Here is a 14,034-nt window from a genome sequence, read left to right on the forward strand (position 1 = left end):
CTCAATCAATGCAATAGAGGTGTGGGAATGGATTCTGAGGGTCACTGCTATTGCGGAGGGCTCCTTTTCCTGTGGTCATTATTGGCTATGTAGACACAGCTACGCTACGCTAATACCAGTTAAACCCCGGTGCCTGGGAGTTTGAGGCTACTGAGGAACGGCAAATGTTTTCATTTAATACTGCTAATGCCCCTGTGAGCAATTTGGAGCCCTTGAACTTATTCGTAGTGTGTGCGTGTGTGTGTGTGTGTGTGTGCGCGTGCGTGTGCGTGTGCGCGCACGCTATCTTTGGGCTTGGGTTAGTTTCCCAGAGTGAAAAGCTACTTAACGGATAATCTCACTGTATAGTCACAGAGATTGATACACTTTTACTCAATCTACTGCCAGTACACAGCGAATGCAGACTAGACTAAACTAAAATATTAGAACTACCCTGAGCTGAATAAGTACATGATATTTTACCCAGAGCTCTGTTTGAACTGTCTGCGTGATTTGTAGGTATGTAGTGTATCAACTGCATTCCTTATGAAAGGTGTATGAAGCTTTATTAAGTCGCAGTAAAGCTTTATACATTTTAATTTGTTTACAGTGGGCCTAAAAGCTGGTGAACATGGAGCCATGAGAGAGCTATCTTCTTCAGGCCTCAGTGCTTCCTCCCCTATGGTTTCCTAGTTTCCATTATTAAGCAGGAGGAAATAGAGAGAACTTTTCCACGCTGCTGCGGCTAATTGCTCTGATTCAGGGGGAATCTGTTTATGGGCGCAACTTTGATCAGAGTACGGATGCTTTAATAACCTTTAATTTTATTTGCTCACCCCCATCATCCCCAGTCTGATTAAAAAACTTTTTCCCTTCTCTAATATAAATAAGAACTTGGCTTTTTTCTCCCTCTCCTTCATGCCATTTTTGGAAAATATGTTGGTAATGGTGAATGGCAGGGTGGTTTCACTGGGACTGGCCAACTGCTCACCGCCTGCATGCTGATGAGCCAGCGGGAGCCTTCGTCTGCCTCGAGATTGGCTGGTAGTTCCAACATGGGCGGGACTAGCTAATCACACATACTGGTGACGTCACTCAGCAGCTTGCCGTACAGCAACCAATTGTCTGATTCAATACCTGATTCTGCTGATTAACGGTGAAAATTGATATGAGGGAAGGTATAAAAAAATAGTTTAGCCTAACACTAATATATTTAATCTGGTGTACACTCTGTCAATAAACTGAAGTACTGACAAGTAAACAGGTATATGCGTGTGGCAGGTATGGAGGGAGACACATTGCAGTCTTATCTTTTTGGTCCTGCGCTCAAAAGGGGAACAAAAACGACCCCCCGCATCCTTCCAAAAAGGCAACAACACAGCATGGAAGCTACAGGGAAATCCCTAACAAGCTCCAAATGCAATGAGACTCGACGCCTATCCCCACTGACTTGTTAGGGCCCTGATTTCCAAGCACTAATGGGAGTATTTAAGTCATTTTCTATTGTCTCTCATTCAGGCTGGCATTACCCCAGTGGGTTTAACAGCTATTTAAGGATGGGGCTTAATGCCAAATGAATGCCAGGATCATAACATTGAGTGACTGGTTGGTGCCATGGAGGGCTTTGACTGAAAAGGGCAAGGCTGCCTATTGCATCAATTTTATGTCAAATCAGTCATGAAATACAGACACACTGACACAACAATCGTATTATTATGAACTTGCAGGTCTTCTTAGCTCTATTCTCTTAACCACAGCCCTGTAATAAGTCGTATTATACAAACTTAGATGTTTTCCTTTCACAAAAAGTGTTTGACAAAAGTGCATCATATCACAAGACGGAACATTTCTTTGATAACCTGCTAAAATGTAGAACAGCAGCACAACTGGTGTTGACTCTGAGAGTTTTCTCTCTCTACATCTCTCTGTCTTTGTTCCCACTGTCTCAGACACATGCTGCTGAGCCGCACTGAGCTGACATGAGCCGAGTCGAGCCTAGCGCTCAACACACTCTCTCTCACTCACTCCACTTTCACACGGGCTCACATTGCACTGCTGTTTTCTTTAATTAACCCAGAGAGAAAACAGCTGACGGGGTCAACACTTTGCTCCCGCGCGGCCACCAAACATATGCACCTTTAGTTACATTTTAAAATGGACTCAATGACGCTGCTGAAGAGAAGAAACAGAGACAGAAAAAGTGGGAGCGAGACTGAGGGAGACAATGGAGAGAACAAGACTCTTATATTAATGACATTTTCCAGCACGTTTTCCGCTTTGTGTAAAAATCCTGTGGTTTCTGGTGAAGATCCAGGAAATAGCCCTCCCCCCCTCCTCCTCCCTCCGCAGGCCTTCTCAAACACCTTGCACCCCCCAGGACCAGACACCTCCAGCCTCTGGCTCTCACATCCTAATGAACGCTGAGGGAGAAGAGACGCAGAAGCGCACACACACTTGGCACAAAACGGCCCAAATTGACTGGGCTTAAAACCTCAGAGCTTTTCAAAGGCAAAGGAAGGAATTTCTCCCACTTTCCCAAATCCAGCACTCAGGTCTTGTCAGACAACATGTGGAGAGCAATGAGGCCCTAAGACTATTTGTGAGTGGTTTCAGAGGGTTGTAGCATTTCACAAGGGCTTTTAACATAAGGCAAGGTGAGTTAGGTGCTTTGAAAGATCTCTAACTGACTGATGCTAGAAGGAACTGGAAGTTTTCCAAGTTACTTGTATATTCACAGACTCCTCTGTGTTTTAATCCATTCCTGTGCATTGTGTGAGTGCATAATAATTGATTTGTCATAATTGCTCCACAGTGTTATGTGGTCACAGTTTGTTACTGTGTACTCACAAGCCACTTGATTTCTCCATCTCTTTCAGCTGGTCTCTGACTGTCTTGTAGTTTTTCTGAATCAGACGCAGGCGTTCACGGCGTTTATCGTGAGCTCTCTTCAGCTCTTCATTCTCCTCGGTCTGTATGGAACAGAGAAAAAGGAAGGATTTTTTAGTCCAAAAGTCGTACATGTCAATTAAAACACGACTTAATTGAAAAACGGAGTCAGCTTCATGTACTCCCTGGCACAGTAGTGTGTCAGGGAATTTGAAAAAAGCCCCTCACTGTTTACATATTTAACACTTTTACCTGACAGAAACCAGCAGGTTCAGATTCTTTTCTCTCTTCACCTTGCTCCCTGACAAGTGCTCGCACTGGGCAACTGAGACATCATTACAGGACGACATTTACATGAAGAGTCAGTGGGCCACAGACCACAAAGCAGACATATACACACACGCGTGCGCACACACACGCACGCACACACACACACACACACACACACACACACACACACACACACTAAAGAGAGTCACTCACTGGAGTTACCAACTGATGACCCACACGTGTTGTGCTGGCGGTGGGTGCAGTGGTGGGTTTATGGCTGACACTGTTGTTGACAGCTATTAAAACACAGCCAGATTGGGCTCCAGCTTTAAAGAAGGAGTAACAGAAGACAACATATAGATTTTTCTTGTCAGGGGCACCCCTCCTCCCCATCACACTGACCTTAACAGCGAGGGCGATGGAGAAAACACTCTCAACAGGCAGGACAAACAGAGGTGGAAAGAGAGCAAAGGAGGAGAGAAAGGCAGCTGATGAAAATGGAGCAAAGAGAAAGAGAGAACAGAGAAACTAGAAAGGGAAGAAAGAGAGAGAGCACGGCAAAAGATAAAGTGAAAGGAAGAGTGCAGGACAGGTTTCTGCTTGAGTGGCCAGGGCTAGGGAGAGTTGTCGAGCGCTTTCTGAAGGGAAGGAGCTTGTTTACTGCTGATATGACACGGCTGCCCTGCAGAGAGGGAAATGCGAGCCCTCAGCCCTGTTATTATTAACAAGGACAAAGAGAACAGAGAGAGCACACAAACATGCGCCGGACACACAACGGGTGTGCCCGCACACACACACACACACACACACAAACACAGCCAATGTGACAAGTATGGATTTTCCCTAGTGCGGATTATTCACAGAGGACATCTGCAAGACATCCTCTGCCCCTTCAAGCTGCCCCCAACCTCTCAAAAACAAGACTTTAATGAAAGGGGCCAGATCAGGGCAGTGTTAACTGGTGGAACTAGGAGCTGAGGGAGGACACAGAAGAGTTGAGTCTGACTGATGGGGGGTGGGGGGGCAGAATGGAGCAAGTGGCAGGGCATTAGCCACATCATGGCTTCCCAGGCTCCTTATAGAGCTTCCCCTGGGCAGCGCAGCTCTGGTCATCAGGCCACAGACCCTTGCCCACAGATCAATACACCCCCATACGCAGCCAGCATACACATCTGTGGACGTTCTCAAGCTGAAAAATAATTACACAGCAACAGCTACTGTTTACTTGAAAGTGTGCGGAGGGAAAAAAAAAAAGGCGGCCATTATTATGAGAATTGTTTGTTTGTCTGCTGCTGTTAGCTGCTAAGGTCAACATGTCAATGGTACAGGCTGGCGTACCCAATTTGAAAGGCATTCTATTGGAAAGAATTGGATTGGATCAACTGGAGAACAACGGAGTGGACAAAGTGAAGAACTCTACTTTAACATGCTGGAGGTGAGGTCTCAACTGTAGCTGATGGAGGGCATGTTGCTCAGTGCCAGATCCAAACACTAAATCATGCTTGAAACTAATGCCTTCATTAATGTGGTCACAGATTTGAGTTGCCAATCACAGCCTATCTGTGAATACCTTTGCTAAATGCTCCTCCACTGGCAGACGCGTAAATGGCACTATTAACTAAGACAGTCATGCGTGTTGTCTGAATCTACTGTGAGCACTGACGTCTGACTAGGTGTCTGCCAGTGATGTAATTCAGACACTTCAGATCTGACAAGAAAATGATGCTTAATGTGTTCCTGCGATTGTGTTCAAAGGGAGATGACCTCTGCATAATCACTCACTCAATGGTCAGCCTGAAAGATGGAAAGGATAAGGAAAGGCAAGAAGGAAGGCAGCTTTAGGGGAGAGTCCAGTGGAGAATATACTCTGCTGACATAAAATAAAAGAGAAAAAGCCAAATTTTGAGACCTTAAAGGAGGCATAGAGGAGAGGTCAAAATTAAGTATATTTTGTTTGCAGTGAATTTGATAGACAGAGGGAAAAAAAGACATGGGAATGAAGAATAGTGGAAGGAAGACGTCATAGAGCATGTGAAGGTTAAAAGACCAATAAAGCTGATTCGTTTAAGGGAAAAAAAAAAAAAAAACCCTGCTGCATCCACCATCACCAGAGCAGCTCCTCTCCTGCTGCTTCACTGCCTACGCACACTCTGTTTGTGTGCGCACACATACGTAAATGTGTATGTGTTCTTGAAAGACACTGTAAAAGAAGGTCATAGAGGAGGCAGGCACAGCACTCGTGCAATTGAACCCTTTGGAGACTTGGACTGTTACAGTGCTGAAGACCTTCCGACAACCCAGCAGCTGATAGCAGCAATCATATGCGAGATAGTGGCCGGAGCAACAAGCAGCTCCATTAGTCCTGTCTAGTGCCCCACACTATCAGCTGGACACCACCAGCCCATTGAATGTGCCCTATTCAGCAAAAAATAACCTCAAGTAGTTCAAAGTCACTGGCAGTCAAAAGCCACTCTCATGTGAGACAGATGATCACTTCAGGGAAGACATAGAGAATGCTGTGCGCTGCATAAAAATAAAGGACATACAGTTAGACATGAAGAGGAATTGGGGATAACGTAGATGGGAGAAAATGAGAGGACATTATGAGTATTCATCTAGTTACCTTCAATTGCAACATTTCCTCAAGGTCTTGGATCCTCTGTTCTGCTCCTCTTCCCCTCCTACTACCCAATTCCACACTGCTGGCTGGGGACAAAGACCTGGACCGCTGCACAGGTGCACCCTGGGACAGGTAAGCAAAGAAGCACTGGGGTGAGAACTACTTGAGCGCACTTCACTTACACACCGGCACAAACCCATGCAACAATTAACATCTGTAGAAGCACTGAGTGAATGCCAATAATGGAATTATCCATGTTCACTCCATTCCCCTCTCACCTTGAGTAAAACATGCACATTGTCTTCTTCGGTACATACATATGCACGCACAAACGAATGAGCTACCAGAGGAATAAAGCAAGCTGGAGCAGCAGCCTGCAGAAACCGAAGGGAGGAGGTTCAGTTTTGTGTGTGAACGTGTGTATGTGCGCGCGTGTTTGGAAGCGGGAGTTGCAAGCTGAGAGCGGCAAAGGTTTCTCCCTGCGACTGGCTAATGAGTATGTTCATTTCCATTTACATTGTTTCTTTGACAATAATGATGTCCCATTAGGGGAGACTAAAGGGGCTATAGATTCCAGAATGTGCTGGGCTTCATTACAAGAGGTGGGCAGGGAGGCCGCTCTAATTGCTCTACTAGGGGCCTCCAGGTTACACTTGATAGGACAACTGGAAGAGCCGCCGATTAGGAGAGGGGGGGCCGTTTGCTAGCCGGCCTCTTCTGTAGAAATAAATAAAGAAATGGAGAAGTGCTTGGGCCGCACTGTAGAAAAGCAGTGGGAACAATATGCTAGTGGAATATGAATATGAGAGGATATGAGGCCCCCTGCAGTGCCAGGCAGGGCTGACCAGATGGCAGGCTAAAATATGCAGTGTGACTAAACGTACAACAGTCCTTGGGCTGGAGTGGAAGAGGAGTACAGGAGGAGGGAGGAGGTGTATAATATGATACTGGATCAATACGCCCCCTCTCTTGAAAAGCGAGCTTTGTTGTCCACTAAGGTTATACTTTAGATTTCAGATTGGGATGATTTGGTGACACCTGTGGGTACTGGTAGTCACAGCAGTGGATTTTTACATTTCAGGTCCCAGTTGTCCATTCAAAATGATACATGTGTCAACCACTGGGGGAAGCAAACATCTTGATGACCTACTCAATAGAGCGGGAGAGACTCATTTTTTTCAATTTCTTTTTACAGTGCAGCAAAACAATCTTACCCATTTTCCACAAATGTAACTGCTACCGATCAAGTTTCTTGGAACTCTGATGCTATCAAGCGAATCTGCCCATGTTTCAACCAGTGATGCTCAGAGTCCTTGTAATCGAGAAAGCATCACCAGACGTGCACAACTTCATGTACGTGAAAATTAAAAAGGCAATCAGAAAGTGCAAATGTTAGGATTATAACAACAATAGGTACACATTAGTCACACTTGTGTTTAATCTTATTTAACCACCACAGCTTACTTATTTGTATAACTAATTTGCCAGTGACAAAAATGTTAGTGTGATCGGGAATGTGCCCTTGGGCAACAGTTGACTCCAGTGACCCGGTATGCTCGGTTCTCATATCATGCCAGCATGTGTGCCAACCATGTGTTCTAACTCAGCCTTAATGACTCTATGCAACTAATTAGCAGATTGATCTGCATATTCCTGATGAGTGGCAGGCCAATTGGCTTAGGCCGTATGTGCATGGGGATAACAGAGGCCAAAAGTGGAAATTCAAATCAACAAAAAGGTCTAAACTTAAAAGTAACCAACTATAAATGAAGACTTATTGAGGATGTATTCTAAACATGTTTCAGACAGAAGCACATTTGGGGCAAGACTGATTTAATGATGAGCTGAAGACTCCACCATAAGTGTTTCTCTATGTGAGAACCAGAGGAGATAAACTGTGTTTGTGTGCTTTGTCTACAAGGAGTTCAGAGGAAAATTACATTGCGACACTGACAAATGACTTAGATTTGCTGCAGATGTTCTCTCTGGTCCAGTTGGACGCCTGTCTGCCGCAGGTTCAGAAGACGCATGAATGCCTTCTGTTTAGTGGGAAGCTCTATGTTGTGACACGGTTGTTAATGTTCCACAAGACAGGCCTGATGGATAAAAAACAGAACACAAGGCAAAGAAAGATGTGCCCGCTGTCTACCTCAGCTCGGCAGCTGGTTGGCGGCTGTGACCTGACCTGTGCATCGCACCCTGTAATGGCTCTGTAAACATGAGAGTGCAATGCAGATGGAGGGGAGGAGGGCATACGGTAGGAGGGAAATGAGAAGAGAGGCCTGTATCTAAACAGAGTGTGTATGCAAGCAAGAGTAAAACTCTTATTTACTGTGGGGTCAGTGTCACTGGCTGTAAAGCAAAGAAAAAACATTTCATCAACTGCCTCGCTCCTCCTTTCACCTCTCCTCCTCCCTCTCTCACTCCATCTCCCAGAGAGAGGGGTCACTGTCATCAATGGGCTTCTTTATGATTGCAGCAGAGTGTCATGTGAGTCTGGAGCTCTCAAAGCTGAACTTGTTCAGGTTCCCAGATAAAGAGGAATGTTATACACTTGCACATAAGCATAGGATAAGAGACAGTCATTGACCACGATGCAACATGTAAACACATGGGTGCACACATAAACACTAAGCAGATGCAAACCGTCACCCAATCGATTTGAAAAATCGATTAAAAAGAAGGAAAATACATTTAAAAAATTACATCCCGAGAACATAAGCTTAGGACACATAGTCAAATGTGAAATGTCACTGTGAACTGCTCGTCACCTCAGCCGGTAAGCACAGTTCACTTTAAGCAATTGGTGAAAGAGCAGCAAATTGTGTCCTTGGTGGTAGCAGTGGGCTGCATAGATGATTTATTTCAACAGCTTTTGACCTTGAAGATTGGTATTATTGTTCAAATAGAGTGTTATGAAGCAAAACTGGTTTAAGGTTTCTTTGGAGCATCGTCATATTTGGATATTAAGCAGCCAACAGTGACACCTACTCAAAATGTTCAGGTTTTTAATAACAATTAGGTTTACAATGATTTCTGTACTTAAGTTTTACAACTGTTTTGACTTAGTGGGGAGTAGGATAATCAAATATTGGCTGAAGAGATGAAAATGACACTGTGCCACATGGCTGGAAGCTGGATGACTGGAGAATGTAAGTCCACTCAACTGTAGCAGAGATGACAGCTTTGCAATTATCATCACTCAAGGAATAAAAGATGAAAGTTTTCAAAATGAAACTGTACTCTTAAAAAAAAAACTGAACAGTAATATGATCACCCTCAGGAACATTTAATTTAATCATAGCCGCCTCATTCAATTTAAAGCTGTTCCACTGTCAATCCTAATCCATTTTTCATCGGAATTTGTGTTGTACAAATTTTATCACTGAATAAAATAAAAAATATATATATATATTGATTTGGAAAAATATTTAACTGATAAATGTTTTAGTTAAATGGTTCCATGAGCTGGTTATAGTAAAACTTGCACGTCTGATTCAATCTCTGTGGACTCATGCAATACAATTGATGTGTGTGCATGGTCAGTGTTTAAGGCAAGGTAAGGGTCAGGCTTAGGGTCCAGAAGTTCTGAAAAGGTGTTGAAAAGTGTCCAAATACTGAATTCTAAATAAAAGTTCTCAAAAAAGAAAAGAAAAAAAAATACTCTTTTGACAGATCAATTTCAGTTGGTATCTATTGAAAAGGACAGCATGCGCATGCTGTGTTACATACACTTATTTAAACATTTAAATGCAATTATGATTCATGTTTTTATTCAGCATAAAAAAGGTATCAAAACTGCATTGTGTGAAAAATACATAATAGTCCCACTCTAAGTGAAAGTATCGGCACTAGGATCAAATTTGGCGAGTTTCTTAATAATTAATAGGTGCATAACAAAAGAGTGTGTGTGTGTGTGTGTGTGTGTGTGTGTGTGTGTGTGTGTGTGTGTGTGTGTGTGTGTGTGTGTGTGTGTGTGTGTGTCCTAGGGCAAACACAGCACAGCCTCCAGAACAGGGAAGCACATCAAATGATGTCAATACTGTTTATTTATTTTGTACAAAATAATTACATGACATGTATAAACTGCCAGAACAGAAGTACCTCCATTGAAGCCATAATGAGGACAGCTGTTCAAATCAAACAGAGTGTCTTTAGGCCAGCTTTGGAGTGAGTGAGGCCATCTAGAAACATGCCCTGCCAAACTTATGAGTGGAATACTGAGAAGATCAAAAGCTTCTTTCTTGTTCATAATGTACTGCTGAAGCGGTAAATTAGCCAGTGCCTGAGCCCAAGGCATGCGTGAAACCAGCAGCACACGTCGGCCTGGTCACAGTAGGAGGGGCATCTGTGTGCATGTGTGTGTGTTGGGGAGTTCAGGACAAAGGTTGGCAGAGGCAGGGTCTGATAAATCACATGATTCTCAACAGACCATTTCCTTCATATCCCTTCTCTGTGACTTTGATCTAATCTGAGCGAAGTGGTAACGGATAAGTGTGGGCATGTTAGCTGCTCACCCACATGCTGTCTTTGTCATAATTGGCGGTAGTGTGTGCAAACCTACCTGCTGTCTTCTGATGGAACTGGTGGATCTCCATTGAGGGGTCTTATCCTCTGGCCTGGGATCTGAGCCTCGGGTGGAGGCCCGATCAGAAACGGGGCTCGACCTCCGAGCTGCACCATCAACCTGCTCTGACACCGCTGCCTGTAGAAAAGACAGACACTGCATGTGTTTGTGTTGATAAATGAGAAAGGGACAATATGACCAAACTGACAATAATCTAAGACGGATTTGTTTAATTATGTCCAACAAGCAACAGATTCAACTGGACGATGAGCTCATGTGGGTGGAAAAAGTAATGAACCATAATCTGGACAAGGCATGATGTCTTGAAGGTTAATCTTGGCTGAAAAACATTAAATAAAATAAACAAACATCCCTATTTTGTTCTCACTCCACTCGTAGATATAAGCCACCTCAATATGCCTGATGTTTTTCATCAACATCCATGCATCATTCACTGAGTCAAAAAAATTTCCAAAGTTGAGTAAGAAAAAAATCCAATTAATCAGGACCATTATGGGCTGAAACCCATCCTCCTTCAAAGTTTTGTGGGAATCTGTTCAGTAGTTGGAATGTACAGTATACTAACTATTCATTTTCATCACACTTTCCTGACAATTGTTGACATGCACTTTAAATGCCTGCTTGGACAGTGATAACATTGATGATGGGTTGTTTTAAAATGTGTCTATATGTTATTTGCAGCGCCACAAATTGCCTCTCAGAGGACATTAAAGTTTTGTCTATGAAACTATGTTTCTACCTTTGATTGTATCAACAGCAGTTGTCAAAATTAATTCAGCTGAAATGCAGAAAATCACAAGCTGAAAAAGTTTCAAGTAGTTCAGCAGACTAATCCTTTAAAACAGGACGTCCTCATGACATTTTCATTCGCCAAATATGTCAAATCAATAACCAGATGTGTCATGTGGCACTGGGACAGCTGTCCTCCGCCTCCAGCATTGTGGTGAGTGTGCTATCACAGCTACACCTATTTATCAGTGTCTATTAACCAGCATCTGCACAATTCAGCACACAGCAGGGACTACCAAAACAAACTGAAGGGGACAAGGATAAAGCAGAGGGCCCACCCACAGAGGGGTATACTGTAATGCACACACGCCACTAATGTATACACTCACACATGTACATTCCCATAATGCAAAGACAAAGAAGAATTTTAAAGACACAAACACCCTCTTTCCAAGTCCTTTTTTCTAGCAGTCAACACTCACCAACAAACCTCTCGTTTTCATCACCTTACCGCATACATTCTCACCTTTCTTTTCTTAAGTCCTTTGATAAAAGGTGTGAACACTAAAAAATACAAAACAAACAGCATCACCTGCTGCTATCAACAACACTTCTATGCAACACGTCAAATCAAAGGCTTTTGACAAACAGAGGCCTTCACAACTGTACTGTACAAGGTGGCCAGGTAGCGAAGAAAACCGCACAGGATGTCATCACCTTTTTTCCAACGAGTCCTGATTGCATTATCAGAAACCTGGCATCTGGGCGTGACCTTGTTAACTGCCAGGGTAATCAACTTTAACCAAAGGGGAGGAGAGGGGATGATAAATTATTAGTGAGGAAGATTTTGTTCATGTTTTATTAAATTGGCCTGTCAAAGGGGGTTGGTCAAATTATCTGGGGCCTCGTTTATTGGAGGCCAGCCATATTGGCGCATCTGTTACAATTATTTATAATTTCTAGGCAGTCAGGAGGACGGACTGGGTTTTTCGGCATCAGCCACATAAAGCAATTTAGAAATTAACTGATGCTGGAGTGTCTGACTTTTTTTCCCCTCTCGCAGTCTCTCTCATCCCCATCCTCATTTTCATCCCACACAACACAGAAAAACCGTGAAACTGGGAGACAGTAAAGGGTCGAAGACGTAAAAGAGAATAAATAAACACATTACAAGTAGCTTATTGAAAGCAATGGACAGGGAGAGAGCATGAGATTGAAAGGGAAAAAGAGAGCATGCAGGTGCAGGGAGAAAAAAAAAGAGCAAGAGATAGAGGGGGAGGCTGAGGGAGTGAGGGGGAAAAAAAGAGAAAAGCCGGTCTTGGTAATTACTGAACACGATTAGGTTCTTGGGGGAACTTGTCTGGCACTCACAGCCCTCGCTGGTGAGGATGCGGCAGGCAGGACCATATGGAGGGAGGCTTGTGATTGTGCTCCCTGAAGCTCGTGACCCGTCTGCTGCCGAGCCCTTGAGCTGAATGTGAAATGAGACTTGCCAGGCCTAATGTTCTACACATGCACCATTTATGCCACAAAACAAATCTGATCACTGTTAATTATGTAGCAGCTATAATCAGGAGGGGCTCTGCCACACACACACACAAACACAGACACACATACACAATTACATGTATACGCAAACACATGATCACACTATCACATTCTGTGGAGGGACAGCATTTATGAAAGTGATTGGATAGGATTCAGAAGTCAGGGCAGGACGGTGCGTGGCCCCCCACCAGGCCAGGTGCACTTTGTATTCAAGGTGATGATTCTTCAAAGAGTGTGAGTCTGAGTGTGTGTGCATATATGTATGAGCATGTGCTAACTGGTAGTGCAATAAAGAGCGACTTTATAGAAGGACAGCGCACAGTGAGTAGGGTGTAAGGTGCGTGTATGTTTTTGTGTGCGTGTACACAGCCCTGAGTCCTCCCACACAGTCAGTTTGACCCGAGTGTATGTGCTTGAACGAGCGGGTGAAAGTATCTGCAGCGGCACATGGCTGTGCTTCATTAATGAGGCGAGCTGTGCTGCACAGAGGTTCTCATCTAATGAGAGCAGTTGAGCTGGTAAAACACACCACTGGAGTCCATGTCATTAGTATGTCTCTGGCCCTGGACGTGGCCCGGCTCCAAAAACACGCTCATACACAAACTCATGATGACAACAGTATTCACTGATAACACACTCATGATAAGTGGTTGACAAAAATAGCAGTATATGCCATCAAATATTCATCCATAGAATACATCTTAAGCATTATTTCGATGTTTAACCTTGTATATTTTCACATGTAAAAGATAACATTTCCATTTCAACAAATACCAAGCGAGGCAATTGTGCTAAAACACTCAAGAGCAGAGTCAAAAGAAGACCCATGTGAAAGACAGTCCAAAAATATATGACTTATACAAGCTTTCCTACACATTCTCCTGAACATCAGCAGAAAAAGATTAAAAGCACTCTCTATTCTTGCGCTGTTCTAAGATGTACTGAAAGGTCATAAACAGTAAATAGCTGAGCTATCTACAATACATAAAAAAATAAACAAGAAAACCCTCTGGCTGACTCTATTCTGTTTGTTGATGTCTTTTCATTTCAGTGTTTCTCTGTAGCATTTCATCGTTTTCACTTGATGGTTGTTATTAATGATGATGATGATCAAAAGAAACACCTCACCTAAGCAAAACGTGACCCGGCAAAGAGGTGGGTGTATTTACACTCGTATGTGTGTGTGTAACTAGCACTTTAATTATACATCTAAAAGCCTTTAGATTGGCTAACATAAATAACAAGCCAGAAGCAGATGTTAAAAACCATCTCAACAAGCTGAGGGAGATGCACCATGTGGGCTTCTTTCATTTTATAAAAAAAAAAAAAAGAAGAAGAAGGGGAAAAAAGCGTGGGCATCTTGGGAAATGTTACTTCCATGCTTAAGGTTCAGTTTATGAAACTCAAATGAGGG

The 14,034-nt window shown here is 43.4% G+C and overlaps 1 protein-coding gene across 1 annotated transcript in view; it reads right to left on the reverse strand.

Annotated features, from left to right (window-relative positions):
* The window catches only part of cntln (centlein, centrosomal protein), an 86,188-nt gene that overhangs the window by 52,018 nt on the left and 20,136 nt on the right, over positions 1-14,034 (reverse strand). The window contains exons 10-12 of the mRNA XM_037101698.1: positions 10,320-10,460; positions 5,759-5,878; positions 2,827-2,948 (exon numbers count right to left, since the gene is read on the reverse strand). Of these exons, the coding sequence (XP_036957593.1) occupies positions 2,827-2,948; positions 5,759-5,878; positions 10,320-10,460 (383 nt within the window). The remainder of the gene's footprint in view (positions 1-2,826; positions 2,949-5,758; positions 5,879-10,319; positions 10,461-14,034) is intronic.

The sequence above is a fragment of the Acanthopagrus latus genome, chromosome 1, assembly GCF_904848185.1.
Source record: "Acanthopagrus latus isolate v.2019 chromosome 1, fAcaLat1.1, whole genome shotgun sequence".
Taxonomy (NCBI): Eukaryota; Metazoa; Chordata; class Actinopteri; order Spariformes; family Sparidae; genus Acanthopagrus; species Acanthopagrus latus.